Source organism: Mrakia frigida (assembly GCF_051309035.1).
Source record: "Mrakia frigida strain ATCC 22029 unplaced genomic scaffold BDY24scaffold_22, whole genome shotgun sequence".
NCBI classification, from domain to species: Eukaryota; Fungi; Basidiomycota; class Tremellomycetes; order Cystofilobasidiales; family Mrakiaceae; genus Mrakia; species Mrakia frigida.
Window position 1 is genome coordinate 124639 of NW_027481259.1, and position 27641 is coordinate 152279.

Consider the following 27641-nt stretch of genomic DNA (forward strand, 5'->3'; position numbering starts at 1 on the left):
CCGAGTGGATTGTTACGAGTTTGTAGAGGTGGATGGATTGGGATGGGATGGAGGGGAGGGTGGACCGGGAAGACTGCTCAGAAGGAGAGAGAAGAGAGAAGTGTCAGTCCCATTCCTTCCCTCAACGAGCTTACACCAACCCTAAGAAACCAAAACAAAGTGGATTGGAAAGAGAAGAGTTCACTCTTACTCACAACTTGGAAAGGTTGACGAAGAATTTGCAAGGAGAAGAAGGGAAAAGCGTTGTTTTGGGAACGGGTGGAGTTGAAAGCTGGGTGGGTGGGTTTAGGACGAGTGGTGGAAGACAGAGGTGGTGGTAATCTTGGTGTTGGTGGAGGAGTTGAAGGCCATCGTGGGCTAGGAAAGAGAAGGGGGTGGGAGAGAGGGAGAGAGAGAGAGAGGTGGTGGGCTGCTCCTTGAGGGGGTGAGGTTCAAAGGAGGAGGTTGGGAGACAGGAAGGAGGCAGGACGATTGACTCGCCTCGCCCGCCAGCGAGAAAGTGTGGAGACTCCTCCTTTTTGGCTCTCTCTCTCTCTCTGTCCCTGACTCGTCGAAAAGGCGTCACCAAACGAAATATATATATTTGGATACGATCTCTTAGAGCTTCCTCTTCCCAGCAAAAGGACATCCTCCCTCAAAAGCCTGTCTAGGAGCAAGCGTCCCAGGCGAAACACCCTCCTCCTTCGCTCTCCTCACCAATCTCGCCAGCCCATCCTCTCCTCTGTCCACTCCCAGCTCGATGAGCTTTCCGAACGCCTGTCGAACGAAAACAAAGAGAAAGGAATACGAGTCAGAAATCAAAGAACGCCAAACTTTTTTTCGGTCCAGAGAATCCGATTCTCACCTTCGAGAAATCAACAAAGAAGCGGTCCTGGCGCGAAGAGAGAAAAACAAGTCGAGTCAGAACAAACGAAGTCGGGAATCGACCCGACGACGACGAGGGCCAGGCCTCTCTCACCTTATCTTCAGCGTAGATCTCGACCCATTTCTTGAACTCGGGATCCGAGACGAGAGCCATGTCTGTAGGGAGCATCATGAGGTCGTTGCCGAGGACTTTGGTTTCGTACTGGGGAAGAAGAGAAGAGACGAGACGAGACGACGAGAGGGTTGATCAGCAACGAGCGAGGAGGAAGCGAAGAGGGAAGGGAAGAGGGCTGGGTTCTGAAAGACGAACTTGGAAGGGTCCGTCCCATTTCTGAGAGGTAGAAGAAAGATGAGAAGAAGGGTAGATCAGTTGAGAGTCGTTGAGAGGGTGGGTAGACGAGGAAGAGAGGAGACCGTCGAACGAACACGAGGAGTCCATTTTCGAGAGAGGAGAAGCTTGAAGTACTGGTTCGAGAATCGAGTAGGGTTGGTGACCCATCTGAGAGAGAAGGTAAAGGAGAAGGGAGCGGAAGTCAGCTCGGTGGGTCTTCGTATTCGAGGAAGAGCGACGAGGCGACGAGAACGACGAGGAGAGAGAGCAAGGACGAAAGGAGAGAACTGAAGGACTCACGGTCCATCGAAACCACTCCTATCTGAATGGCATCGTCCGAGGTTGTGTGCGCCAGCTGGACGAAGAAATCGAGGGAGAAGAGACGTCAGAATGCGACGAGACGAGGGGAGAGACGCGTTGAGCCTCGAAGGCACGCACAGAGAGCGACCATCTCTTGATCTGTAGTTTAAGGAAATCAAACGAGAGAGGAGTCAGCGAAGAAAGATCCCAATCGTCTGCTGAGTTGAAACAAACCTGAGAAACCCATCCTGGGAGAGAAGAGAAAGAGAAACGAGAACGACTATCAGCTTCGTTCGACGGCGAGACTTCGACGAGAGAAAGAAGGAAGAGAGTCTCACCTTCCGAAGACTTGTCGAATATGATCGGCACCTGTAGGTTCGGAGGAGCGAAGAAGTTCAGTTCAGCTCTCTGCACCCCCAGCAACCGAAGAAGAAGAAGAAGAGGCACGAGCGAGGGCTGACCTTGAGCAGCATCCGGCAGCCTCGCTCCCACGTCTCCTCGATGCTCAGTAGCAGCATGCTCGTCGTCGTAGTCCGTTCGTCCAGGAACCCAAGGAGTTACAGGTCCTCCCATCGCCTCAACAGCCGTGACTCCAGCGAGGGTCCACAAGTCGGCGAAGGAGATCCACGAGTGCTTGTCTTTGATGGGTTGGAGGAAGTTGATGGCGTGGAAGAGACCAGCGTCTGAGAGAGAGATCGAGAAGAGGAGAGGAGAGTCAGCGATACTTCGTCTTCGAGGGCAGAGAAGACGGGCAAGGGAAGAGAGAAGGAAGGAGAGGGAGAGGGGAGGAAGAGAAACGAGTTGAGCTCACTTGCCGGGTCGACTCCTTCCGCTCCATGTCTCATACCAGCACCGTTGCTGCCTCCAGTATGCTCTACAAGAGAGTAAGTTCCTGAAGCATGCCATGCGAGTCTCACGAAGACGGGTCCAACTGGAGCAACGAGACTGGTCAGCTCGAGCGAAACGAAGGTGGGGAGGAAGAGAGCGGGGCAGGGGGACGAACGAGATCCATCGTCGTAGCCTGGGTGGTTGAGGATAGCTCGAATGTCCTTGCGGACGAGATCGTAGGATCCTGGAGGTGAGGAGGTCATTTGGTTGGGGAAAAGTTTGAGGGGTGGTGGTTGGTGGAGAGAAGAGAGAGAGAGAGAAGGAGGAAGGAAGGGAGGGCTGAAAGCGAGCTCGGCTGGAAGCGGTGATTAGCCGGTTCACATGTTGAAAAAGAAGAGCAGATTTTTCTCCAAGGTCGATTTGGCGATTAAAAAGGAGAGAGAAAGGGAGGATGATGTCGAATTGGAGATTTTCTTGCTTTGATGGGAGGGGAGAAAGGACAGAAAGAAAGGCGTTTGTTCGACGACGCGGTCGACGAGGAGACAAAAGCGTTCGACTGGCCTTCCATGCCTTACCGAACTCTCGGAACAAGAAGAATAACAGGTCGAGCTTCAGCGCAGGTGGTTCTGCCCTTGACTAGAATCAGAAAGCGCGAGGGCGAACGAGCGAGAGCTGCCGACCTCAGACGAGACGCGTCGACCCGTCGACCACTTCGTCCTCTCCTCCCCGTCCGTCCCTTCCTCTCCTCTTTCCATATCTCTCACAAGCAGGAAAGACTCCACAAGGTCGAGCGATCTAGAAAAAAAAAAGTGAACATTTCGCATGGGCAACGCTCCTCATCGACGAGCCAACTCCTCCCTCTCCCTCTCCATCTCCCTTCGCTCGCGCGCCGTTCGATAGTAGATTACAGCGAAGCAAGAGCATAGAGAAACGGATCCTCTATTTGCTTGTTATGATGTTCGAGAGCCAGTCCAGTCCCTGTTCGAAGACAGCGACGAGAAATGAAAAAAGGCAAGGTTAGTTCTGCGTCTCTACCATTCCTCTGCCGTCGTCGATCCGACTCATTTGTCCCACTCCTCACGAACTGAGGCCTTATCCCCTTCTCTCCACGAAATCCGACTCCCGGAGAGCTTAGGACGATGTTTCCAAGCTCCAACACCCTCGAAAGCCGATCCGCGACGACGAAAAGAAACGTTCACTCACCTCCTCCAAACCCTCTCCTTTCAGCGCACAACTCCCCCGCACACTCCACTCCCGCGTCTTCTCCTTGCCAGCCAGACCCAGTCGATCCGAGATCTCGCCTGATGGGAGGGCTCCAGGGACGTCCTGAGCGATGGGAACGAAGAACGACGAGGGAAGAGAGGAGGTCAGCTCGATTCGAACGAAGAGACGTAACGGCGAGGTTGAAAGATCGAAGATCCCTCGACACCCTTCGGAGAGGAAAGGGAAAGAACTATGTTGCGCAGAGGAGAGGCAGAGAAGGACGAACCTGTTTGTTCGCAAACACCAACACCGGCACTCCCTTCAGCTCCTCCTCGCTCAGCATGGTCAACAGCTCCGTTCTCGAGGTTTGCAGACGAGCTGTATCCGAAGCGTCGATTACGTAGATGATGGCCTATGAGAAAAGTGGGAGAATAAAGAGTCAGATGAGCAGCGTTCGAGGGGGGCGAAAGAGGGGAGGAGATGAGAGCGGACGAGGGGAGGACAGGGGACGAACTTGAGTGTTGGCGTAGTAGCAGCGCCAGTATGGACTGGGAGAAAGCGAAGAGCAAGTTATGAAAGGTCAGCTACCAGCTTCCGAGAACTCAACGAGCTACAAGAAGAAAGGCGCTGCGAACCGAATACTCGATTGACCTGAGGAAGGGAGGAGGCGACGGAAGGAGGGTCAGCTTCAGTTCATTCAGAGGAGACAAGAACGACGCTGTGCAACTCACCTCCAAGATCCCAAACCTGGAACTTTATATTCTTGTACTGCACTGTCTCTACGTTGAATCCGATTGCTGTTTGCGAGGGAAAGAGAGGTCGGTCAGCACCGAGGTCGAGGCGATGAAGTTGAGCTAGCGTCGACTTACTGGGTATCGTCGACACGACTTCACCAATCTGAGAGAGCGGAGAAGCAAAAGAAATGATGGTCAGCTTGAGAACGAGTGCGCAAGGTCAAGGAAAGGTGAGAGAAGAGGAGGGGGAGGAGGGAAAGGGAAACGAAGGGGCCGAGTTGAGCTACGATGGAGCTCGAAGGGTCCTACCGAGCTCAGAGGCGCATCCTAGGTCGTGTCGTAGGTCCCAGCAGTCCCACCCCGTCCTCGGCCTTCCATAGAAAGCTGAACGAGCATCGTTGTCCTCGCTCCCTTTGAGCTTCAAGAGTCCAAACTCAACTGGGTCGATTCCAGCCAGCCCCTCTCCTTCCTCCTTCCCTCTGAGCTCTTGAACGAGAAAGGACTTACCTGTAGACGGAAGAGGATGGTAGTTTTTCCTGCCGAGTCGAGTCCGACCATGAGAATGCGGACCTAGAGCCAAAGAACGAAGGTGAAGGAGCGGTTGAGTCAGCTTGGTCGAAGGAGGGAGGAGGAGCGGATGAGAAGGGATTGAGAGCTCACCTCCTTGTCCTTCGCCCACCAAGCCAGGCCGGATAGAGAAGAGAACAACGATGAGACGGTGAGACCCATGAAGAAGAAGGAAGAGTGGGTTGCTGAGGTGGAGAAAGTCGAGTTGGGAGACCGGGTGGAAGTTGAGGAGGAGGCAGGAGGGCAAGGTGATTCAAGCGTCCCCTGCCTGAGATCCCTTCTTTCACCTCTCAACAACCATCATCTAGAGATCCAGAAATCCTTCCAAGATGCCCTCCCAACCTCCGTCGTCAAACTACAACGTTCTCCTTTACTTCGTGAGTCTTCTCTCGCTGCTGTCATCGTCGAAACAACAGCCTTCTCGAGCTTGAGCTGACCTCTGCTCGTCCCTCTGTTTCTTCTTCTCGACCGTCCATTCCACCAGATTGCCATGTAGGTTCTCGTCTCTCGCGAATCTACATCGATACGCCGCTCCTCTCTTTCACATCTCTCGCACTCTCGCACTTCTCCTTCTCAACCTTCCAACCTCACTCCGGCTCTCGTTCCCTTCGCTATGCATAGCACGAGCTGACCCCTCGCCCTTCTGCTCGCTCTTTCTCTTCTTCTTTCGTCCCTCCGAATCAACTTGAACGCTACAGCATCCTCCCACCTCTCCCAGTGTTCCTGAAAGTTGGGGTTCTCGCAGATTTCTGGATCAACATCTGTCTCTCAATCCTCGGATGGATGTGAGTCGACCTCTCCTTGTCCTCTCTGCTCTCTCTTCTTTACCTTGCTCAAGCTGACCCCTTTCGCTCCTTTATTCTCTCCTTCCCTTTCTCACCTACCTCTTCTTCCGCTTCGTCCCTCTTCTAGCCCAGGAGTCATTCACGCTGTTCGTTCTCCCTCCCTCCCTCTCCTCCCTCTCAGCTCCTTGGCCCCGCGGTTTCTTCTCGTCCGTCTACCGTTCGACTGATCTCCTCCTGTTCGCTTCTTTTATTCGCAGTGGTGGGTCATTTCGAAGTCGGAGCGTCAAATCAGGGTCTAGAGGAGCTCAACTCTCTCACCGTCCCAACCCTCCCCTCCTCTCCCTCGACACGTTCGCCCCTTTCACGACCTCTCGCTTCACGAACAACAATTACCGTAAACATCCCTCTCCTCCTCTTAATCGATTGCTCGGATTGAATGGGGGATTTGGATATGTCTGTGGGCGGTTGTCTTCGGAAAAAGAGAGAGAGAGAGAGATGGGGGAGGACGAGCGACGCGTCGAGAGAAGAAGAGCGAGCGATTGAGGCTCTGAGCCCGCTTCTGTTCGACCCGAAGCTTCGAAAGAAAAGCTTGTGTCTCCTTAATGACTTGTATCGGGCTCGGCGTTGGTCGATCAGTAAGACTGAGAGAGGCAAAACGCACTCAATGAGAGCTTCGACGCGTGTGGGTGAAGATTTTCAAGAGGAAAAGCTTGGAAACAAAAATGAACTGATTGAGAGAGAGGAGAGGAGTGGGGTCTCTGACTTTCACTGAGGAGAGCGAAAGTCAAAGGGAGTCACGACGCGGTCGAAGACGCGTTGAGTTCGTCCTCTTTGCTCTCTCGATGGTCGCCAGTTCGGCCTGTCATCAGGTTGAGAGGTTAGTATGAATGCAATGCATTAACGAGTAAGTTACCCCCGAGAGGTCTGTTCGGTTCGAGTGGGAAAGGAGGGAGAGACCGTCGAGACGACGCGTCGCACAGCGGTTGATTCAGCTTCGTGGTGGTTGTCGAGATACTTCAAAGTTAGCGAACTCTAACCGAATCAGCTTGGGGTATAAGGGCTCTCAGCGATCAGTGAGGAGATGATGGAGGTCGTGATGGTTCAAGGTGAACTTCGAAAGCGAGCTTCACTCGACCCGTCCTCCGTTCTCGTCGTCGAGACACCCCACAACTCCCTTACATCTCACAGAAACTTTGGTCAGATGTGATCTGAGGCCCTCGGTCACCTGTAGAAATAAAACGACCAAAGATTTTCCTTCGGAAAGACAGCAGACCTCGTTGCGGTGAAATCCGTTCAGCCCATGCGAGCTCGATTCGAATTCAAGTCTACCTCCAACACCATCTCCCTCCTTCCCCTCGCCATGTCTACCTCTGCAAAGTACCCAGGTAAGCCCTTCCCTCCCGCTGCTCATCAAGCTCAGACCTGACTTCCAACTTGTCTCGTTCTTCTCGCAGCTCTCGTTCGTAAGTACTTCGCTCTTCTCGAGTGACCTCTTCTCCTTTCTTCCTCTCGGTGCGAGCTCGACCAATCTGACTTTCTTCGCCAACTTTTCCTACTCGCAGATGCTCAGAAGGTCGTAGAAGAGCTTGCGAAGACTCTGCCAGCTGGCGATCATACGTTCTTGGTCGTTTCTCACGAGACTCCGTTCAGGAACGACACAGAGTAAGCTCGACGTTCCCTTCCTTCCCTCTGCTCTCCTCGCCCGTCCTGCTTGATCTCGCCGAGCAGACGACGATGGAACGTCTAGAATCTTCGAGATCCGATCTCTTGTATACTCAGAAAGGTCTCGACGGTCGAGCAGGAGTCTCTCTGTACGAAGAAGGAAACGGACGAGCTGACCTCGTCTCTCCCTCCCTTCGCCGCTCTTCTTGATCAGCCGAGAAATGCCTCATCGACAAGAGAGCAACTTTTTCTACCTCACTGGATGCGATATCCCTGGATCCGCGTTGGTGGTCGAGTTCACGCTTCCTCTCGCTGCTCCTTCGAACGGAACCGAATCCTTCAAGCACACCCTGTCCGTCCTCCTCCCTCCCTCCATTCGACGTCGACCAGCTCGTCCTTCTCTTGACTTCCACTGACCAACGACTATATTCTCCAATCTCAGGTACATCCCCGACTCTGATCCCGAATCCATCATGTGGTCCATCCCTCCTCCTTCCATTCCAGAAGTCATCTCCTCCCTTCAAACCCAAACCGTGTTTCACCTTCCTCTGCCCTCCTCCCTCTCGACCTCCTCGACCTCAACTCTCCACACCTTGCCTCCCACACCTCTCTTTCCTACCCTTCCAGACTTTATTATCTCGGCCTCAACCACTCCCTCTTCGGACTCCCTCCTCCCAGCTATTCACCTCGCTCGACTCCTCAAGGACGGCTTCGAAATCGACCTCATGGAGAAAGCCGTCGCTGTCACTTCGAACGCTCACGAGGTCGTCATGAGGGAACTGGGGAAGTTTGCTGGTGGGAAGGGAGTGGCTGGAAAGGGTGGAAGAGGTGGGGAGTCGAGGGACGGGGGGCTTGGGTTAAAGGAGTGGGAAATTGAGGGAGAGGGAGACGCGGAGGCTGTTTTCGTTGCTGTTTGTCGACGAGGAGGAAGTAAGCATCTGGCTTACATGCCTATCATTGCTTCAGGGATGAGGGCAGCGACTCTTCATTACATCTGCAACGTGAGTCGTTGTCGTCTCCCTGTCCTCGTTCGTCGTCGCACGACGCGTCCTCTCCTTTCACGTCGTCCAATTCCTTTTCCTCACTCCGAAACCGACTCGTTTCCCTCTTTCTCCCCTCTACAGCACTCTCCCTTCACTCCCACCGGCTCAGCAACCCTCCCCACAACCCTCACCTCCTCAGCCTTCACCGCCGCTGCTCCCACGAACGGTCACTCCTCCCACGATCACGACCACACCGACGCTACCACCGATCACACTCACTCGGACGCTCTCGATCTTACTTCTCTCCAATCCGACTGGAAACCTCAGGTCTTGCTCATCGACGCAGGAGCAGAGTACAGTTGCTACGGAGCGGACGTGACAAGGACGATGCCTGTGGGAAACGGAGGAAAGTTCACGAAGGAGGCCGGAGAGATCTACGATTTGGTCTTAAAGATGCAGAAGGTACGTCTATTTTCCTACTGTCATCAGACCCATCCTCTGTGCTTTCGCTCGAGATCGATGAGGGAGAAAGAGAGGAGACGCGTCGAGCTGACAACTTCTCCTTTCTCCTCGCCTTCTTTCCTCAGGAATGCGAAGCGTTCTGCGCTCCTGGAGTCCACTGGGACGAAGTGCACCTCTTGGCTCATCAAATTCTCGTGAAGGGATTGTTGGAGCTGGGTATCTTGATCGGAGAGGAGGCAGAGGTGTTGAGGAGTGGCGTTGGAGCCGCTTTCTTCCCTCATGGACTGGGTGAGTTCGCTTATTTCTCAGCATTCGAAATGGTTTGAACTATTCCGAACGTTTGCTTACTCTACGTCGCCTATGTTTCGTCCGTTTCCCTTTTCCGCAGGTCACTCCCTGGGCCTTGACGTTCACGTTCGTTTTCCTTTTCTTTCCCTCGCTTCTTCGCCCTCTCCCTTCCCACCAACCCCTCCCTTTTTTTAACACACCAAAACTAACTTATCTTTTTCCTTTTCTCTCTCATCTCTCGCTCAACAGGACGTCCCCTCCGCCTCCAAACCTCTCAAGAACACCACCCTCCCCTCCGCCTCTCTCACCGAAAACCCCGAGTTCTACGCCTACCTTCGACTCAGACTGCCTCTCGCCGTAGGGATGATTGTTGTGCGTCCTTCTTTTCCTCTTCTTGCCCGACCACTCCTCTCTACCTCTATCTCCTCGCTCTCGCAAACCAAAGCAACGCGTCCTGACCTTCCCTCTCTCCCCTCTCTCCTCTCCCCGGTCTTTCCTTTGCTTTGCGTCGCATCGCAGACCATCGAACCAGGTTGCTACTTCTCTCCTCACCTCCTCGCTCCCGTTCGATCCTCTCCCTTCATCGACCACGAGGTGCTGAAGCGGTACGAGTCGGTGGGAGGGGTGAGGATCGAGGATGTGGTGGTCGTGGAAGAAACGGGGGTGAGGAACTTGACCCCTGCGGTGAGGGAAAGGAGCGAGGTAGAGAGGCTTTGCTCGGGGAGCTGGTAGTGTGGACGAGGAAAAGAGGAGGGGAGGGAGAGAACGACGACGCGTTTGAGGGAGGGAGAAGGGAACGAAGGAGCTTGGGTGTAGGAATCCTTGTTGTTGGAGAGTGAGAATATAATTTTTTGCTCGTCGTAGAGTCTCAGTTCTTTCAGATCATCTCCTGCGACGTAGACTGCAAAGGAAGCAGAAGAGAAGGACACAAAATTGACCGAGCTTCCCTCAACCATGAAGAGACGTAGATTGGTAGGAGCTCAGCCCTCTTCCTTCCAAATCATCCCTTCAGTTAAGTCGGTCACAATTGCGTTTGGCTTTGAAGAGCGAAGAGGAGCGAAGCTTCGGAAGGGACGAAGAAGCGAAAGAAACCTCGACGCGACGACGCGTCTCCCGCGTTTCGCTTTCCTTCCTTTCTTCGGGCGCACTCCAAGCTTAGAGCAGCAGGTTTGAACGGCATCGCATTAAGATTTCATGACTGTTCTGATGATCTACGTAGTCCACCGCTTCAAGCTCTCTGCGTGCTCCTTCGCCTCCTCCTCCTCCATCTCCCTCCTCGCCTCCCTCCTCAGCAGGGTCATCTCCCTAGCCGTCCAGTTTCTTCGATCGAACTGAGTCAGCCTACTGATCTCGTACTGATCCCCTAGCTTGACTAGGAAACTCTCTCTCTTCACCCTCCGCTTCTCGTCCCACTCCTCCATCGTCCAGTCATCATCCTCCACCCACCCTCCTCTCTCCACCTGCTTCCTCGCCTTCTCCTTCCGCCTCAACCTGAGCTCCGTGGGTGGAGCATAGTGTAGATCAATCTGCTCGAAGTAGACCGTCCGAGCCTCGTTGCTCATCTTGGAAGCCCTTTTGAGAATTCCGAGGATGGACTCGTGTCGAGGTCGTTCCGAGTCGGGGAGGAGGGCGGCGTCGACCTTCAATGCTCCTTCGAGGAGAGCAGAGAACTCTTCCGGCGAGGTGATGGAGGAGAACTTGACGCCCAGGTCCAGCTGAGGGTGGATAAGAGGATCGGAGGATGAGGATGCTGAAAGTAGAGGGTTCGGCGGAGGCGAGGAGGAGGGCGAGGCGAGGGGTTTCTTCAGAAGGTTGCGGTTCTTGAAGGACGAAAAGAGAGCCCGAAAGGGAGGTTAACACTCGAAAAAGAGACTGGGCCTAGTAGAACAGACTCACGGGAGGTGGCTTCATACTGATCCTATCGAAGGGGTGTTTCCTGTGGGTACGAAAGGGCGAGTGGGCGAACTGGTGGTGCCACTTGAGGGGAAGATCGTGTGCTTTTCTGGTTGCCGAGGCCACGGCCGTCGGGAAAAAGGTTGAAGGGGAGAAGGCCATGATCCGAAGGACCTCTTGAGTGGGCTGGAGTGGAATGGAGGTGCAGGTGGAAGAAGGACTGAAGGGAAGGAGAAGGGAGAGAAGAAGGAGGGACGGAGGTGAGCATGACTCTCGACGTTGGGCCTCTTCGACGAGTCGTTCCTCTCCCCTCCAGACGTCTGGCTCGTACAATCCATCATACTCACAGCGATAATCTGTACGTATGCGAGGTGAGTTGATAATCGATGATGGCCGTTGGGAGGGAGGAAGAGGAAGAAGGGAAGCCGCCGAGCTCAACGAAATCGGGTTTGAGCTCACCATTTCCTTCCTTCCCCCAAACCACCACTCCGCTCCCTCCTCCCCTTTGCCTACATCTCCCATACCACTCTCGTACGCTCCTAGGAACTTACCTCTGATCCTGTAGGTTCACATTTGTTCGACAAAGGGCGCAAGGAACGAGCGGGGAGGGAAGGAATCCTATGAGTCGAGCTCACCTTCTTTCTCTCCTTCTTCCCTCCTCCTATCTTCTCTTCTCTTCTTTCAGCCGAGCCACACCTTCCCTCGCCTCTTATCTCAGTCACATCACCTCAATGCTCCCTTCTTCTAGTCGTCAAGCTGTAAAATCCTTCTCGTCCGCGCTGGCTCGATCAGCAGGACCTTCCCAGCCTCGACCCTCCTTCCTCCTCCCTTCGGCCTCCTCGCCAGAACCAAAAGTGAGCTCTAGTACAAAAACCTCCTGAACGGCTTTTCCCTTCAGTTGAGATGGGAGACTTTGAGCTGACCGTCGTTCTCTCGCTCCCTCTTCTCCCTCAGACTCCCTCACCTCCTCCCTCCCGAATCAGCTTCGAACCCGACTTCTTCTCCTCCATCCCCTCCCTCAAGTACGTCAGGCTCATCCTCGCAGCTCGGCGTTCAAAACCCCCAGAAGAGCTCGCTCTCTACTCCGAAACCCAGCTCCAACGGCACGAGATCATCGACGAGGTTCTCACCAAAGCTGCCAGAATCCTCGACGACAGGGATCGGAGAGCTTACTTCAGGGACGTCGACCTCAAGTATGCTCCTCGGACCGAGCTGGAGTGGAGACGGAAGGAGGCGAGGACGAGGCAGCTCGAGAGAAGTGGTATCTTGGAGAAGGACGCCTTGAGGCTGGAGCAGTGGGACGCGGGTCGAAGGGCGCGGAGAGAGAGTTCTGGAGCAGGTTTGGGTGTCGGGGCATCGGAAAGCAGTGCTCATCCGGTCGGTCTTAAGTCGGTGGAGGCTGGAGAGATGACGGTCCCGGGGATGGAGGTGAAGAGGGATTTGGGAGGAGGAGGAGGAGGAGAAGGAGGAGAAGAGGAAGGCTTCAGAGGGACCTAGCTCGACATCGTAGCTAGATCTAGCTTCGTCTATGTATAGTCAAATGTTGTTGTTCAATCGTGTCCGATTCTCAGCTTGGTCGATGGAAACCGAAGAACGAGAAGGTCCAAACACGCGTCAAGTTCTTCGAGACTTCCGTTCTTCTTCTCGGTCTATCTCAAGTTCTTACACCAAAACGCGCTCGTGGAAACGTAAGAGTCACACCTCTGCCTCGCTCTCATCAGCCTGTTCTTGACCTGGTGTTTCTGAACAGCCTCTTGCTCGAGAAGAACAACGGGCGAAAAGACGACGCGTCCCACTTTTCTTGGATCGAGTAGATACGGGAACTTCTGCGATTACCTCGCGCACCTTTTCTCTTACAGATATGCAACGCTGCGACGCCCGGAGAGAGAAGCAGCGAACCAGAAGGGCGACCTTCTCACACTAAAATCTCGACGTCCGTTCTTTTCTCCTCGCTCGCCTCCTTCCAGTCCATCCCGTTCCCTTCGTTCGCTTGCCCGAAGCGTCAACCAAACGAACCACTACTGTATCTTCTTTTCCTCAACTGAACCGAGATGAGAAGGATGAACCCATCCTATTTTGTAAGAAACGCATCTAACGCGGAGAAGAAAAAGGAAAAGGAATCGTAACCAGGAGCAAGAACGAAGCGAAGGGAAGAAAAAAAACAAGGATCGACCCGAGAAGGAGAGGGTTTTAGAAAACCCCCCAAAGAAACCCACCAAAAGGAAACGAAAAGGCGGGTTTGAGGGTGGAGGGGGAAGCGGGTTGGCTACCGCGACCGTTAGACTAACCGACCGAGATGAAAAGAAGAGAGACACAGAGTCATGCGAGTGCGAGAGCGACAGAGATATTATGCGAGCGAGCGACGAGATCGTAGACCGAAGGGGAGGGAGGGAGGGGTGGGTAAAAAACAAAAGAGGGACGTAGGAAACGTAACGATGAGGGAAAAAGGGCGTAAGATAGGGAGGGAAAGGACGAAGGAGGGGAGCCGTAAGAGAAGGGGAAGGAGTCAAAGACAGTTGCTCAGTGAAGAGAACGTTTTAATCCTTGGCCATCTGAGGAGGGGAGGGAAAGGAGAGGAAGAAAAGAGAAGGGTCAGCGACGCGTCTCGTCGAAAAACCCGATTCCCGAGCCGTTCGAAAACGAGCAAGAGACAACGAAAGAAGAGCTAGACTACTCACTCCAGGCTTGTCCTCCTCATCGGTATCCATCTCCCTCTCTCCTCCGTACGTGAGCCACTTGAGCTTCCTCTGCGCTCGTCGGACCTCCTGGGCCTTGATGTCGTTCCTGGTGGGCTTCTTCTTCTTGGTTCGGACCTTGGAGTAAACTTCCGACTCGTCGCCACTTCCGGCAGGAGTGGTCGAAGCGGAGGCTCCCCTGGATCCGACTCGGGATCCGATCCTCGAAGGGACGGCGGAGGTGGTGGTGGAAGCTCCAGGGGTGGCGGAGGGAGTTCCGTCCTCGAAGGCGTCCTCGACGAGACCGACCTTTCCGATGTGGGTGAGTCGTCCTCCATCAACGTTCCAGATCTGTAAGGAGGAAAGGAAGAGAGAGAGGGGGAAGGGAAGAAGAAGTCAGGATCGATTCGAGACGGGACGAACAGGTGGCGAAGGACGAAGCGAAAGGAGAACGAAAGACTCACCTCAGGGCAGAGAGCGTTAACGAACTCCATGTTGTGCGAGATGATGCAAACAGCTCCTCCCCAGTCTCGGATAGCGACGGAAAGACCTCCAAGGGCCTCTCGATCCAAGCTGAAGAAAGAAAGAACGAACGAACGAAACGAAGTCAGCTCATCGTCTCAATCTCCGAAGTGGACGCTCGAATCGAAGGAAAAGAAAAACTCACAAGTTGGTAGGCTCATCAAGAATGAGAACCTGAGGGTTGTTCCAGAGGGTAGCGGCGATGACGACCTTGACCTTCTGTCCTCCAGAGAGTCCCTTGACCTCCGAGTACATGGCGTGGTCTCCCTCGAGTCCGACGTCCTCGAGGTGCTTCTTGATGAGGTGAGCAGCGTTGTCTCGGGTTCCGGCTCCCTCTGAATGAGTTCGAAAGAAAGAAAGAGAAGAAGGAAGGAAGGAAGTCAGCAAGAGAAGCGAGGAGGAGGGAGAAAGGGAAAACAAGAACGAACCTCGGGACGACTCGATATCGTCGAACTGCTGGACGAGCTTCTGGAAACCAGCCTCGAAGAGAGCGTCTCGAGACAACCAGGTGTTGCTCTGTAGAAAGAAATGAAAACGCAAACGAGTCAGCCTCGCTTCAAAGACTCGACCGAACCGAAACTTGAAAAAAAAACGAAGCGAACCTTGTGGGAGAGTCCCTGCCACTTGATCTCGTACTGGAAGGTCTTCTTCAGCTTCTGTCGACCCATGAGGAGCTCGATCTTCCTCTGAGTTCCGTCCTTTCCGGTGATGGGCTTCTCCATCTGGATCTTGTCCTCCTCGGAGAGGACTCGGGTCGCCTTCTCGAGGACCTCTCGATCGTGACCGTCCTGGAATCGCCACTGGCTGTTGAAGAGTTAAAGGAAAAGGAAGGGAAGGGAAGGGAAAACGAGGTCAGATCGAGCTCGACGGAAAGAGTTGACTTGAGACGAAGGACGAAGGAGAAGAAGGGGAAGGGAGGAAGGAAAAGGGAGAGAGAAAAGGAACGAACATGTAGGCGACAGGGGTCTTCTCGAGATGCTGCTCGAGATGATGGAAAGCGTGCTGGGCGACGTATCCGACTCGAAGAGCAGGGTGCTTCTCTACCTTACCCTCCTGGGCAATGGTCTCTCCCTGATCAATGAAGAAAAACACAACCAAGAAGCGAGGAACGATAACGATCAGCAACCGTTCGTTCGAACGAACCGAACTCCAAAGTAGGGGAAGAAAGAAAACGTACAGTGAGGAGCTTGATGAGGGTAGACTTTCCAGCTCCGTTAGGTCCGAGGATACCAACTCGGGACGAGAGGGTGAGGGCGCACGAGACGTCGTAGAGCGAGGGCTTGGAGGCACCGGGGTAGGTGAAGGTGCAGTGGGAGAGCTTCATGATGGCTCGGGTGTTGGATCGAACTCCCATGAGGGATCCGGGAGGAGGGAAGGTGAACCTTGAGAGCGAAAGAGGAGAAGGAGGAGGAGAGAAGATCAGGGACGCGTCGAGACGAGACGAAAGGAAGAAGAGCAGAACGAGAGGGCTCACTTGATGGAGGTGGCGGCGAGGGTGTAGTAAGACTTGGCCTCGGGCTTCTTCTCGACGAACTTGGAAAGGTTTCCCTTGTAGTAGGCAAGCTTCTTGGTCTCGTAGTGAATCTGTTCGAGAGAAGGGAGGGCAGGTCAGCTTCGATTTCCGAAACGAGTCGAGACGAGACGAAGAGACGTACGATATCAGTGCAGACGTTGTCGAGGAATCCAGAGTCGTGGGAGACGATGAGGCAGGTGATCTGGGTCTGGGAGACAAGGTACCTCTCGAGCCAAGCGACGGATCCAACATCTGAACGAAGTGAAAGAAAAGACGAAGCGAGGTCAGCGAGCTCGTTCTTTCTCCTTTTCGCAAGAGAGATCGAGAGACGTACCCAAATGGTTGGTAGGCTCATCGAGAAGCAAGATATCGGCTCCGATCAACATAGCTCGGGCGAGCTCGAGCTTCATCTTCCATCCTCCAGAGAGGGATCCGACGGGGTCGGCCTGCTTCTCGTCGGTGAATCCAACGTCTCGGAGAGTGAAGGCGATCTTCTCTCGGTCGGTGTGCTTGAGGTTGACGTCTGGTGGTAAAAGGATCGAAAAAAAAGACAGAAGGAGAAGGTTCAGCTTCGAGCGAGGAAGAGCAGGAAGGGGGGGAAGAGAAGAGAAGAAACGAACCGGAAGCGATGAAGTCGATGATGGACGATCCAGTGTCCTCTCCCTGAAGAGCGTGCTCGACCATGATGGTTCGGAGCTCAGACTGGGGAGGGAATCCCTCGACCTAGAAACAAACGAACGAAAAACAGAAACCGGGATGAGCTTCGAGCTCGAACTGCAAGAGGGAAGGAAACGAGGAGAGAAACGAAAACGAACCTTGCCGTCTCGGATAGCCTTCATGAGGGTCGACTTTCCCTGTCCGTTTCCAGCACAGATACCGTATCGGTGACCTCGGTGAAGTCTGAGCTTGGTGTGGTTGAGGAGGAGGAGACCTCCGTAGGCGAGCGAGAACATGATGTTGCAGAGAAGCTCTCCCTCGGATCCGTCGTCGACCTCGTCGGGAGCGAATCGTTGCTGTTCGAAAAGAAAACGCGTCGAAAAGACAAGGTCAGCTTTCGATTTCGTTCGAACGACGAAGAGAAGAAGTGACGACGAACCTTATCAGCGTCGATGAAGACACCCAAAGCCCTGGTAGCAGCGTCCTTTCCGTCCTCCTTGGATCCGGTAACGTATCGAAGGTAGGGTCCAAGAGCTCGAGTCTCCCAGATCTCAGTGCTGAAGTTCCTCTCGTCGGCGAGATCTCCAATGATTCCTCCGACGTACTCGAGGATAGCGGCGGTGATGGGCTCGTTGGGCATGCTGGAGAGGAGGGGGAGGGCGGTGATGGAGGTGGGGAGGTTGGCGACGGGGAGGACGGGGAGGAGGAGGTTGAGAGCCGAGACGGTGGAAGCGGGGACGTCTCGAGGAGCAGGAGGGACGGTGGTGGCGGAAGCTCCGGAGGTCTTGAGGACTTCCTGGGCGGTAGCAGCGAAAGCTCGGACCTGAGGAGGGAGAGAGAGAAGAGAGTCAGCCCAAGCGTTCGTTCGAAATTCGACTCGACGCCTTCTCCTTCGAACCCAACTTGGACTCCAACGACCAAGCAAGTAAAAAAAAAGGAGCAAGAACTCACCTCAGGGAAAGCAGCTCCAGTAGCGACGTTGGTAACTCCAGGAACGAGGACTCCGAGGTAGGTAGCCGCGACGTCGGGGTCTCGAACGAGCTTGACCAAGTTGGCGACGACGATACAGGTCATTCGAGTGGTGTCGGTGGATCGCTCCTTGAGCGCTCGGATGAGGAGGGGGACCATGACGGCGAGGACGGGTGCGGTGACCTCGGAGACGAAGGTGGTGGAGGAGAGGGCCTTGATCGTAGCGGGGACGGCCGAAGGGGAGGCCATGGCTTCGACGAGAGCGTCGAGGTGAGGCTTGAGATCAGGGTTGTAGAGGCATCCCGTCAGAGCTCGAGCGGTCTTCTTGGCGGCGGTGGCGACCTGAGTAGCAGGGGAGGGCGAGGGAAGGAAGGAACGGAGGGGAAAAAAAGGAAGGAGGGATGGAGAGAAGGAAGAAAAGAAAAGAAGGAAGGAAGGGAAAGGTCAGCGTCAAATTTGGGCTGAAAACGCGGGCGCGCGGCGAGCTCAAAGGAAGACGAGAAAAGCAAACTCTTCTCTCACCTCAGCCTTGGTGTCGTGCATAGCGTGCTCGACGAGAGGGATGGTAGCTCCGAGCTCGAGAGCGACGTGCTCAATCGAGTTCTCCTTGATCAAACCCTCCATGGCCTTGAGAGCTCCAATCTGACCTCTCCAACCCTTGGGGTTCTCGAGGGCGGTCCTGAAGGCGGCCATGACCTGCCTGGTAGCCTCGGGAGGGCAGATCTTGATGAACGAGTTGATCGCCGACTGAGCTGAGGACCTGACCGCCTGGGTCTTGTCGTTGAGGAGGTTGAACAACGAAGGGAGGAGGGGGAGGAAGACGGGCTCGGATCCAGCGCCGAGGTTGACAATCAGTCGTCCCAGAGCGACGGGAGCAATCTCTCGCTCGACGGCAACCTTGGAGTTGGCCCAGCCTTCGAGAGTGTCGAGAACTCCGTTCGAGGAGAGCGTCGTGATGGAAGAACGCTTCACGGCGAGCGCGAGCTCGTCGGAAAGTCCTTTGGCCTGCACTCCGTCCTTCGCCTTAGCGAGCGCGGCGAGCTTGTCGGCGACAGGAGAGTCGGACATGAAAGAGGAGAGGGAGAGGGGAGGGGAGGGAGGAGGAGGAGGGGAGGAGAAGGGAGGGGGGCGGAGGGAGGGAGGGAGGGAGGGAGGAAGGAAAGGAGGGAGGGTGGGAGGTGGGAGGGAGAGAGAAACGCAGATTTCGAACTGGGTTGGGGTTCAGGGTTCGGGCGCAAATCTCAACGTGCGAGAGACGATTGGATCAAAGAAGGTCGAAAGAAAAAACCTTCCTTGGGAAGAAGCCCAACGAGCGAGGTTGGGCTCAGTTCTGAAACGATTGAGGTGAGAAAAAAACAATTCTGCGAGGAAAAAGAACGAGGTTTGGGTGCTTTCTCGGACGGTTGGTTGGAGGAAAGCTTCAACTTCTTCGTCCTTCTCCTCTCCTTTTTTGCGACTAAGTCTGTAGTAAGGACACGCTCTCGGTCTTTCGAAGTAGACTATAGGTCGTTAGCATTTCGTGAGTAAAGAACAGCGAGAAGCAAAAGAAATGAAAAAAAGAGAAAAGAGAAGCCAAAAACAAACTAGAGAAAACATGAGCAAGAACGAAGAACGACGCGACTTCCGAGGCAAAACAACACCAGCCCTCCTCCCACCAACTCTCCTCCCAAGCATCCCAACTCTACAAGAACCTCCTCCTGAAACTTCTCAGAACCCCGTCCCTGTCGTAACCCTTCACCACCTCGTCGACGACCGACCCTCGACCTCGACCCAACTTCACCTCCTCCTTCTTCTTCTCTGAACCAGCCCCCTCTTCCGACTCGTTGGAAGCTGGCGGGGACGAGAATGATTCGTTTCGAAGTGGAAGAGGAGGGTAGGAGTAGACGCCTGCGAAACCGAGCCCGGGAGGGAAGAGCAAGGTTGCTGCTCCGAAATGGAACGACGCTTTCGTCTTAGGTTGGTGTTGGTGTTGCTGAGTGGGTTCAGAAGAGGCCCAGGAGGACGAGGGGGTAGTTGCATTACGTGGTCGTGGGGGAGGAGGAAAGCTGGTGGATGAGGTGTTGGCGGCAGAGTTGGCAGGAGAACGAGAACGCGTCTGTCTCGATTTCTCCTTCTCGACGACGACGGAAGTTTTCTCCGCCTGAGGCTCGGCTCTGGTGTTGGAAGTCTCCTGGGATGACTGAGTGGTTCCGCTGTACCAGTGTGAGTCGATTCGGGAGGCGAGGGAAGCGGCGAGATCGAGGTCCTTTCCGAGGGTGGTGGTTGGAGGCGTGGAGGATTCGGTGGGAGGAGGAGGGTCGAGAGGGGATGGAGAGGTGTGCGAAGGTGCGAGAAGTGGCTCGTGGAAGTCAGGCTGCGTTGGGGTAGATGCTGGTGGAATGGAGGAATCGGAAGGTCGGTCGGGGGAGGGTAGAGGGACGACCTCGTTGGAAGACGTCGCGTCCGAGCTCGACGAGAGCTTTTCCTCCTGAGCGATTTCGACTGGGTCCGACGACGACGACGAGGAGGTTGATGCTGGATCCGAAATCTCGGGTTCCGACTCGACTGCCACTTCCGGTGACGTCTCTCGAGCTGGTTCTCCTTCGATCGACGAAGACGCGACGTCCACCTCCTTGGATTGAAAGGCCTTCTCCCAGACCTTATCCGCATCCTTGACTCGAACGAGAGGAGGAGGAGTAGGCTGCTCCTTTTCGAAGGCTTGTTTCCACTTCCTTGCCGACTGAGCCTCGAGCTTGGACTGCTTGTTCTCCTGGAAGCAAGGGAGGCGAACGAGGAAAGAGAATCAGCGCGTCTCGAGTTGATTGCGAGAAGAGGATAACGGACTCACGAGAGCGAGCCTGACCTGATCGGACACCTGAGGAGCAGTGAGTACGTCGAGTTGCTGATTCCTGACGAGTTCGATGAGCTTGTCGGCGAAAGGTTCGGTGGTGGGAGGAGGAGGAGAAAGAGGGGAGGACGCGACGCCGGTGGGAGCTTCGACGAAGGAGGTTGGAAGGGTTGATTGAGAGGGAGGAACGAAGTCGAAAGGAGATCGAGCACGAAGGTCACTGGTGGGGACGGAGATTGATGTAGAAAGCATAAGCAAACAGAACGAAGAGGAGAGAGACGGTGAAGATCACGTCGCACTCACCTCGCGTTGATTCCAGCACTCCTCACCTCACCGTTCTCGACTCCTGCTTCCAAAGCCTGATCCCACTCCTGCTCCAAGCTCATCTTCTCTCCTTCCTTCTTCAAACCTTTACGTCGCTTCCTCAAATCCTTCAAGAGTCCTCCATTTTCCTTTCCTCCTCCACCTGCTCCGCTCCCCGCGCTGATCCTCCCCTCCAACCCTCCCAACTTCTCTTCGATCGTTGAGAGTGCACTTCTGATCTCGTCGAGCGACTTGTCTGTTCCCTGAGCGATCTTTTGAGCCGTAGATCTGGCGAGAGATCTTCGCAAGAGGAAGAAAGTGGAAGTCGAGGCGACGACGGAAGCTCCTCCGACGAATCCAGCGAGGAGGAGAACGGCTGAGCCAGGAGAGGGAGGAGATCTTTGTAGAGGAGAGTTCGATGAGGGCTGAGGAGGAGGAGTAGAAGATTGTTCGGGGATGGATGGAAGTGGTGGAGGTGTGAAGATGTTGAAAGGGTCGAGGAAGGAAGGGAAGAGGGAAGATGGTGAGCTCGACCTCTCCGAAGTCGTCCCGTTCGCTGTTGCTGGGATGAAGATCATCCCTTCGTCCGTGAAGAAGGCAGGAGGAGGAGGCGAGAGCGGTGAGGAGGAGAAGAAGGTTGTCATGGGTGGATGTGGATTCAACGATCGATGTGGTTGGGAGCGAAACGAAGAAGGAAGAGGAGGGAGGGAGGGAAGAGGAGATAAGGCGAGAGAGGTCGGGGTTGGCGGCCTTCTTTCCTAGAAGATCTTCCAGTGTACTTTCTTCGCCCCAAACCGCATGTTGCAGGTAGATTCGAGATAGAGGTGATAAAGGTTTTAAACAGAGGAAAAAAAAAGATCGTGAACTCGTTGGGAGCAAAGGGAAAGGGGGATGAGCTCGACGCTCGAACGTCCCTCCCCCCCTCTCCTTCCACCCAACCCAAACTCCAATCCTTCTCCCACCTCGTCCGTACTCGATAGGCCGTTCTTTACACCCTACTTTGATTCTTGAATTCCTCTCGCTCGCATGAACAACAGTCCAAACGTCCCGGTCTCTTGGGTGAGCTCGCTCTCTCCCTCCCTCCTTTCCTTCCCTCCCTCCCCATCTCCTACTTTCAAAGAGCTCATTTCAAGAGATTCGCTGCTTTTTTGGTATACAGATCAACAAGATAGCTGTCCCGCACCCCGAGATGGTCTATAGACCTGCTGGAGCGGAGGAAAGCTCGGTTGTCGTTGGCGTGAGCTTCATCTCTCCTCCCTCCTCCTCCTCTTCGTCCTGTCTCTGTACTGACTCCCTTCGTTCCTATTGCTTCTTCTCTTGCGCCACGTACAGAGCAACCTCTTCTGTACCCTCCCTCGAGAACTCTTGGATCTCATCCTTGAAGCTGGAGTCGTAGATCGAAACCACGACATCTGGAACTTCCTTCGAGTCTGTCGTCTCTTCAAGACCGTTCGTCCTTCTCTGTCGCTCTTCCTCCTTTTCCTCATGCAGGCACTGACCATCTTGACTTATCCCTCGACTTATCAGGTCGCCGAACACGCTCTCAGGAAGTACGGACCTCTCCTCTTCCGCCTCGACTTCTCGACAGAAGAGCCCTCGACCGAGTTCGCCAACTTCTTCTCGACGACTCGACTGGTCGAAGATCGGCAGGTAGGACCTCAGGTTGGGTGAGTATCTTCCTTCAAGATCCGTCAAGACGTCCATAGATCATTACTTTAGCTCACGTCTTTCTCCTTCCGACCCAGATTGATCTCGATTCTCCGCGTCCAGCATCCATCGCTCCCTCTCCCTTTCCCCTTCAGCACCGACTCCAAACACCTCGAAGCCACTCCCTACCTCCTCAATTGCTTTCAGAACCTATACTTCCTCGCCCTCGACTACGCTCTCGCTTCCTACGCCCTCTTCAACCTCCTCGACTCCCATCCGAATCTCACCTTTCTCCATCTCGGCAACTTCGACGGCCAACCGAACCCTCTCCTCGTCGACGATCCTCTCCTCCCCTCAGCCAACCCTCGAACGGCTGGGAGACTCTCGATCCGAATCCAGGGTGGATTCAACCCGTTGGCTGCCTCGGACGCTCTCGAATCGTTCAGCATCCTCCTCGACCTCGTCGCCCTCTTCGACTGGGACGTTCAGGGGATTCAACTCGACGGAGACCCAAACTCGTCCTCCTTCCTTCGCCTCGATCACCCCGACTTCATCCGGAACCTCAGATCCTCGGTGGACTTCTCAGGCCTTGCGGCGTGCTGGATACGTCGCTTCGGTGCCAGAGAAGAAGGGCTATGGTTGGAGGTGACGCCGTCTTGTTCGATGCTCGAGGATCCTCTCTTCGAGTTGACGGAGGACGTGCATATCCCTACCTGGAAGGAGGAAGATGGGAGGGAGGCTGAAGGTCTCTCGAAGGAGATGATGAAGAGTTGGGAAGGAGTGCAGTTGACGAGAATCAGGGTCCACTACTGGCACGCGTTCGCGAGAGCACATCGGTCCCTCGTCGTCGGAGCTCTCGAGTTCGCGGCCAAACCCAATATGCTCCTTCAGCCTCGACACATCGAATCCCTCTCGAACGAATCCGGACTCGTCGAAACCACCTCTCTCAACATGACAGGGTTCTTGTTCGGAGATTGGGTGAGGTTTACGACGAAACAGAGGGAAAAACGACGGACCTGTCCTGACCACTTTTTTGATTTCCTTCGTCCGATTCCAACAGGAAAACACCGTTCCTCTTTTTTCAAAGTTCCCTCGACTGGTCTCTCGCACCTTCTCCGACGAGGAAGAAGACTAGAACGTCAACGACATCCGACGCGTCGAAACCCGACTTTCTGCCTTTTGCCTTCTCCGCCACTTCGTCTCACCACAACACCGCTTCCATAATCTATTCGAGGCTTCCCTCCTCCTCTTCTTCGCTTACGGATACCTCCCACACAACTCTTCTTCCTCCTCCTCCTCCTTCTCGAGCAACTACTCTCTCCCTCCTCCTCCTCCTCTCCCTTCTCTCCTTTCCCTTCCAACAAACCTCCCATTCACAGCCACGACCTTCTCATCGGATCCGTCGTATACCCACCGCTCTTTTCCTCGTCGGCCAACCCCTCTCCAGTGGATCCTCATCCCTCGTTCGCCGGTTCACGTCCATCGCGTCTTCCCACTCGCACTCGTCCTCTCTCTTCCCCTCCGGTTTCCAGTATCACGTAAGCCATTTCTTCCCCTACGCATCTCTCCTTTCGTTTTCCCTTCGGCTCGCTGACTCCTCTTTCGTTTGCCTTTCTCTCAGACTTTCACTTTCCTCCTCCTCTCGCCCACCACGTCCACCTACCCTCCTTCCCTCACTCATCACGCTTTCTACCGATACCCTCTCTTCTCTCTCCTTTCCCCTCGGGCCCTTCGTCCCTCCTACTCAACCTCAAAAGCACCCGCCGCGGTCTCTTCGTCCTCTACAGCCATCCCTCGACTCTCAACTCTCTTTCAACCCTCCCTCCCTCACCTACCTTCTCGTCGGACCTCGGCTCTCGTTCTACGGAGCCCGTCTTGAATACATCTCCGTCTTCCTTCGGGAGGACGAGATCGCTTCTCGTCGTTGTAGAAGAAGAAGGAGAAGGGAAGAGAGAGGGAGGGAGGGAGAGGGGAGGATGGGTCGAAGACGGGATCGTTCGGGAAAGACTGTAGAGTTGGGTTTTTGCATCAACCAATAGGAATGAAACTTTCTGCTCGATCTGGTTCTTCGTCTACGCGTGTGTAAGGTTCGTGAGGAAAGAAAAAAGCACCATAGCGAGGCGTTGTCGACCTTCCATCTTTGCGCTTTCCTCTGTGTCTTCAAGTCTGACGGACGAAACGGCTGATAACACTCATTTGACGAAAGAATATCTTCGCAGAAAGAGTAGTTGAAATCCTGCAGATGCGACGTAAAGGTGAAGGAGAGCCTGAAATGATCAAAATTGAACGCTGGGAGAACGCCGGCGCGTCTCGTCTCGTCCCGCCATCTTTCCCTCGCCTTCAGTCCGAACCCTAATCGTCCGTTTCTCGTCCCCCCGTCGATCCGAAATGAAGCACCCACTCCCACTCCTTCCGCCGTAAGCAGAAAAAATGCACTCTCTTCAGCGAGAATAACTCACACTTCTCGAAGCAAAAGAAGGGGGACCGCGGCCGAACCGTTCTCGTCCCTTGTCTTCTCGAAGACCCTGAAACAAGACTCAATCGCATGGAGGGCGACGATTGAGATCGAGTAGTACGCTTCGGGCACGCTTCGAACCCAGAACTATTGAGATGGCGTAAGGCAAGTAGTTCTGGACGAATCAATAACCCAGGGCTCAATCCAACTAGGCTAATAGCTGGACTGGCTTGACTGGGGTGCTTAGAGGTTCCTCTTATACCCCAACAAAAAATTATGGTCGCGAAAGTTTGCCCATTTTGATCGCTTGGTCGAACGTTGCCCGAGCAGAGCGAAGTGGGCGAAGTGGGCGAAAAAAGTCGAGACGCGTTCAACTTGAAGCTGAAGTCGAAGAGACGAGCTGCAGAGGAGATGGTTCGCGAAGAAGACGTATCTAAAGGCGGTTCATTTTAAACTTTACGAGAAAAAGTCCGGTCGTGGACGAAAGGGCGAGAAAAGACAAAAAGACAGTGGAGACGGCGCGTCGCTCTCTGAGTTGTCGAGGCCATGTAGCGGCTGTTCCATCTCCTCGGAGCCTATTTCTGCTCTGTTGAGATACTTTGATACTTTGTTGAGGTCTTCGCATCGTTCGATCCATCACTCGCCTACTAGCTGGCTTAATTTCCTGATACCTTCGCTCCTCCCCTCATCTTTCGCTTCATCCTTTTCATCCTCGCATTCCACCTTTTCTTTCGTCTCCACACAGATCTACATCGCAATACAATCTATGCAATTTCATCAATGAGGAACGAAAGCACTGGCGAGTCTACTTCAAACACTGGAAGTAGCTCGACGCGTCGAAACGAATCGAACCAACTCGACCTCATCCCTCCCTCCTCCCTTTCAAACCCCCAACCCCAGCCCTACCCACCTCTCTTCTCCTCTCTCAGTCATCATCTTCGCCAGCATGAACCTCTGCGTTCCCTCCAGTGCTTGACCAATCTCCCTCTTCTCCCATTCCTTCCCGCTCCCAGCAGCCTCGAGGATAGAAAGCAGCAGACCGAAGAGAGCGGGTTCGAGGGAAGAGCCGATGATGGAAGGGAGGGTGGAGGGAGGGAGGGACTGAGGGAAGAAGAGGGAAGGGTCGGAGGCGAAGGAAGGAAGAAAGAAAGAGGGAGAACAGAGCGAGTCAGTCGACGCGTCGTTCGAGAGCAAGAACGAGACGAGCGAAGAAACGCACCACAAGGAACTCAAAAGCCTCCTCCGGTTGATCGATAGTCAGTAAAGTTTTATGCAGAGCGTGAGCGGAGGTCGGTTTGGGGTGGACGACCTTCTTGACGGCCGTCGTCGTCGTCGTCGGAGTAGGAGCTGATGTCGATGAGGAGGAAGCAGGAAGAGGGAGAGCGGGTTTGGCGTTCCGAGCTGACTGGAGGGCGGCGAAGGTTGTTGGAGGGGTGGCTTTGGGTTTGGGTTTCGTTGGGAAGATGGAGGCGGTCGGGTCTGGATTGGTGGCCGGGGTTGAAGAGGGAGCGGGAGGAGGGGAGAGAGAGGGTTTCGATGTTGGTGCTGAAGGGGTGGGCGTAGTAGTTGAGACTGGAGACGAAGGGGAAGGGGAAGGATAGACCATCTTGATGGGGATGGGATAGGATTTGGGAGTCGGAGCGAGTTTGGGAGGAAGAGATGTTGAGGTTGAGGGAGGGTTGGGTTTCGTGAGAGGGGGGACGACCTGGGAGGACAGAGATTCGACGACAGTGAATGAGATTCGGCGATGGTAGCAAAGCAAAACAGCCGTTCTCACCTTCTTTCCCTTGTTCTTCTTGAGAACCTCAGCTTCCTCGTCTAGTTTGACCTTGTTGAGCTCGGTTTTGACGGACGTCGACATCTTTGGGTCCAGTTTCAGCACCATCGCGAAGTCTACAAAGGGAAAGGAAAGGTCAGCGTCTACTTCGTCGACTCTCTACTGAAAGAGATCAGAGTTACTCACCCTCTTTAGCACCCTTCCAGTTCCCCAATCCTCTCCTAGCTACTCCTCGTCTGAACCAGGCCTTGGTCGTCTTCGAGTCGAGGGCTATCGATTTCGAGCAGTCTCGTTCGGCGTCAGCGAATCTGTAGAGAGAAATGAAGCTAGTTAGAGAGGGATATATCTTCTGAATAAGAGGGAAAGCTCACTTTGATAAGTTGAGGTAAGCTTGAGCTCTGTTGAGAGGGTAGATGGCGGAGGAAGGGACGAGGAGGTGGGCTTCAGAGTAATGACCTTGATTGGAGAGACGTGGGAGAGAAATCAGAAAGAAATTGAGAGAAAGGATACTTGAAAGAGGAAGGTACTCACCTATCGACTCTGCGTAGGAACCCTTCTTGAAGAGATCGTTCCCCTGGACCGAAGGAAAGGAAGAGACGAAAGGGAAGGAAGGAAAAAGGAGGTGAGCTTCGTCGTTCTTGGAGACCTCCTCCCTCGTCGCTGAGAGCTGGAAGACGCACCTTCTGTTTGGCAGCTTCGGCTTTCTCTAGAGCTGATGCGTTGGTAGAGGCTGTGGGAACGATGGGAGTGATGATCGCCATACGAGAATCGAGCAGGAAGAAGGTGAGAAGAGCGAGTGACCGTTTGGAGGAGACGAGCTCATTTCGACCCTTCCTTCCCTCGACCCCTTTCCTTGCCCTCAACGACCAACACCGATCGAAATAGGTCTACAGGATCTCAACATCATGTCTGACCTCTACATCTCAGCTCCCTGCGACTCAATTTGGTCCCGGCTTCGCCAGAAATCTCGAGCTTGAGACCATCTCCTCGACGCTCCTTCCTTCCATCCCTCGACGATGAGCTTCGACGATGGTCCCTCGACTCGTTCGAACGCTTCAAGACTCAGGTGAGCAGCCTCTCTCCTACTCTCGACCTTGAACATTCACAGGATCGGGAGTCCAGTAGCAGCAGGAGGAGGACGTCGTCGTCGAGTTCGTCGTCCCGCCTCTCCCTCCCTCGCCTCCAACAGTTCCTCAGAGGAGTTGATCAACAACAACTCGACCAAGACCGACTTCTTCTCCACCTCCTCCCCTACCATTCAAGAAGACTAGCCTCGGAGCGTCGACGTCCAAAGGGTCTTCGAGCGAGAGCTCATTCGAGACGGCGACTTCGTTACAATCCTGTCGGAAAGCACCTCTTCCTCCCTCCTCTCCCTCGGTCGTCAACTCTATTATCA

At 54.4% G+C, this 27641-nt stretch overlaps 10 protein-coding genes across 10 annotated transcripts; 4 read left to right on the plus strand and 6 right to left on the minus strand.

Moving 5' to 3' along the window:
* Positions 1–589: 589 nt before the first annotated feature.
* BDY24DRAFT_394079 (heme peroxidase) lies at positions 590–2665 on the minus strand. The gene is made up of 12 exons (XM_076641133.1): positions 2499–2665; positions 2307–2426; positions 1957–2178; positions 1834–1864; positions 1730–1743; positions 1634–1654; positions 1496–1550; positions 1291–1363; positions 1175–1195; positions 959–1066; positions 845–871; positions 590–756 (listed from the first exon to the last, which is right to left on the minus strand). Exons 1-12 carry the CDS (start codon positions 2584–2586, stop codon positions 598–600), a joined length of 939 nt encoding a protein of 312 aa, XP_076495125.1. The 5' UTR covers positions 2587–2665; the 3' UTR covers positions 590–597.
* A 452-nt stretch (positions 2666–3117) lies between these two features.
* ARL1 (Arf family GTPase ARL1) lies at positions 3118–5124 on the minus strand. Its single transcript, XM_076641134.1, has 9 exons — positions 4921–5124; positions 4768–4830; positions 4396–4423; positions 4258–4323; positions 4162–4177; positions 4041–4074; positions 3813–3938; positions 3527–3649; positions 3118–3301 (listed from the first exon to the last, which is right to left on the minus strand). Exons 1-9 carry the CDS (start codon positions 4987–4989, stop codon positions 3263–3265), a joined length of 564 nt encoding a protein of 187 aa, XP_076495126.1. The 5' UTR covers positions 4990–5124; the 3' UTR covers positions 3118–3262.
* Positions 5125–6119, plus strand: BDY24DRAFT_394082 (YqaE/Pmp3 family membrane protein). Its single transcript, XM_076641135.1, has 5 exons — positions 5125–5204; positions 5312–5319; positions 5526–5612; positions 5740–5758; positions 5870–6119. Exons 1-5 carry the CDS (start codon positions 5157–5159, stop codon positions 5909–5911), a joined length of 204 nt encoding a protein of 67 aa, XP_076495127.1. The 5' UTR covers positions 5125–5156; the 3' UTR covers positions 5912–6119.
* An 830-nt stretch (positions 6120–6949) lies between these two features.
* Positions 6950–9870, plus strand: BDY24DRAFT_394085 (aminopeptidase P family protein). The gene is made up of 10 exons (XM_076641136.1): positions 6950–6997; positions 7067–7075; positions 7175–7274; positions 7489–7626; positions 7717–8275; positions 8399–8719; positions 8845–9007; positions 9108–9133; positions 9257–9379; positions 9527–9870. The coding sequence occupies exons 1-10, from the start codon at positions 6973–6975 to the stop codon at positions 9737–9739; spliced, it is 1677 nt and encodes a 558-aa protein (XP_076495128.1). The 5' UTR covers positions 6950–6972; the 3' UTR covers positions 9740–9870.
* A 297-nt stretch (positions 9871–10167) lies between these two features.
* Positions 10168–11373, minus strand: BDY24DRAFT_116076 (uncharacterized protein). The gene is made up of 3 exons (XM_076635901.1): positions 11248–11373; positions 10904–11120; positions 10168–10809 (listed from the first exon to the last, which is right to left on the minus strand). Exons 2-3 carry the CDS (start codon positions 11060–11062, stop codon positions 10219–10221), a joined length of 750 nt encoding a protein of 249 aa, XP_076495129.1. The 5' UTR covers positions 11063–11120; positions 11248–11373; the 3' UTR covers positions 10168–10218.
* A 258-nt stretch (positions 11374–11631) lies between these two features.
* On the plus strand, positions 11632–12397 carry BDY24DRAFT_416526 (uncharacterized protein; the record flags this gene model as incomplete). The annotated part of the gene is made up of 2 exons (XM_076643596.1): positions 11632–11754; positions 11855–12397. 2 exons carry the CDS (start codon positions 11632–11634, stop codon positions 12395–12397), a joined length of 666 nt encoding a protein of 221 aa, XP_076495130.1.
* Positions 12398–13437: 1040 nt separating this feature from the next.
* NEW1 (New1p) lies at positions 13438–18304 on the minus strand (the record flags this gene model as incomplete). Its single annotated transcript, XM_076637473.1, has 15 exons — positions 13438–13926; positions 14040–14148; positions 14243–14432; positions 14526–14613; positions 14700–14901; positions 15047–15168; positions 15275–15479; positions 15572–15681; positions 15753–15862; positions 15945–16133; positions 16231–16333; positions 16426–16623; positions 16707–17090; positions 17219–17578; positions 17759–18304. 15 exons carry the CDS (start codon positions 18302–18304, stop codon positions 13438–13440), a joined length of 3405 nt encoding a protein of 1134 aa, XP_076495131.1.
* Positions 18305–18508: 204 nt separating this feature from the next.
* On the minus strand, positions 18509–21191 carry BDY24DRAFT_442658 (uncharacterized protein). The gene is made up of 3 exons (XM_076644703.1): positions 20367–21191; positions 20064–20283; positions 18509–19985 (listed from the first exon to the last, which is right to left on the minus strand). The coding sequence occupies exons 1-3, from the start codon at positions 21008–21010 to the stop codon at positions 18918–18920; spliced, it is 1932 nt and encodes a 643-aa protein (XP_076495132.1). The 5' UTR covers positions 21011–21191; the 3' UTR covers positions 18509–18917.
* Positions 21192–21392: 201 nt separating this feature from the next.
* BDY24DRAFT_442659 (uncharacterized protein) lies at positions 21393–24369 on the plus strand (the record flags this gene model as incomplete). The annotated part of the gene is made up of 9 exons (XM_076644704.1): positions 21393–21425; positions 21526–21603; positions 21699–21815; positions 21894–22033; positions 22169–22991; positions 23074–23082; positions 23393–23551; positions 23635–23781; positions 24358–24369. The coding sequence occupies 9 exons, from the start codon at positions 21393–21395 to the stop codon at positions 24367–24369; spliced, it is 1518 nt and encodes a 505-aa protein (XP_076495133.1).
* Positions 24370–25334: 965 nt separating this feature from the next.
* BDY24DRAFT_116160 (uncharacterized protein) lies at positions 25335–27176 on the minus strand. Its single transcript, XM_076635902.1, has 7 exons — positions 26926–27176; positions 26777–26819; positions 26617–26701; positions 26432–26553; positions 26246–26361; positions 25688–26173; positions 25335–25569 (listed from the first exon to the last, which is right to left on the minus strand). Exons 1-7 carry the CDS (start codon positions 27004–27006, stop codon positions 25351–25353), a joined length of 1152 nt encoding a protein of 383 aa, XP_076495134.1. The 5' UTR covers positions 27007–27176; the 3' UTR covers positions 25335–25350.
* Positions 27177–27641: the final 465 nt, after the last annotated feature.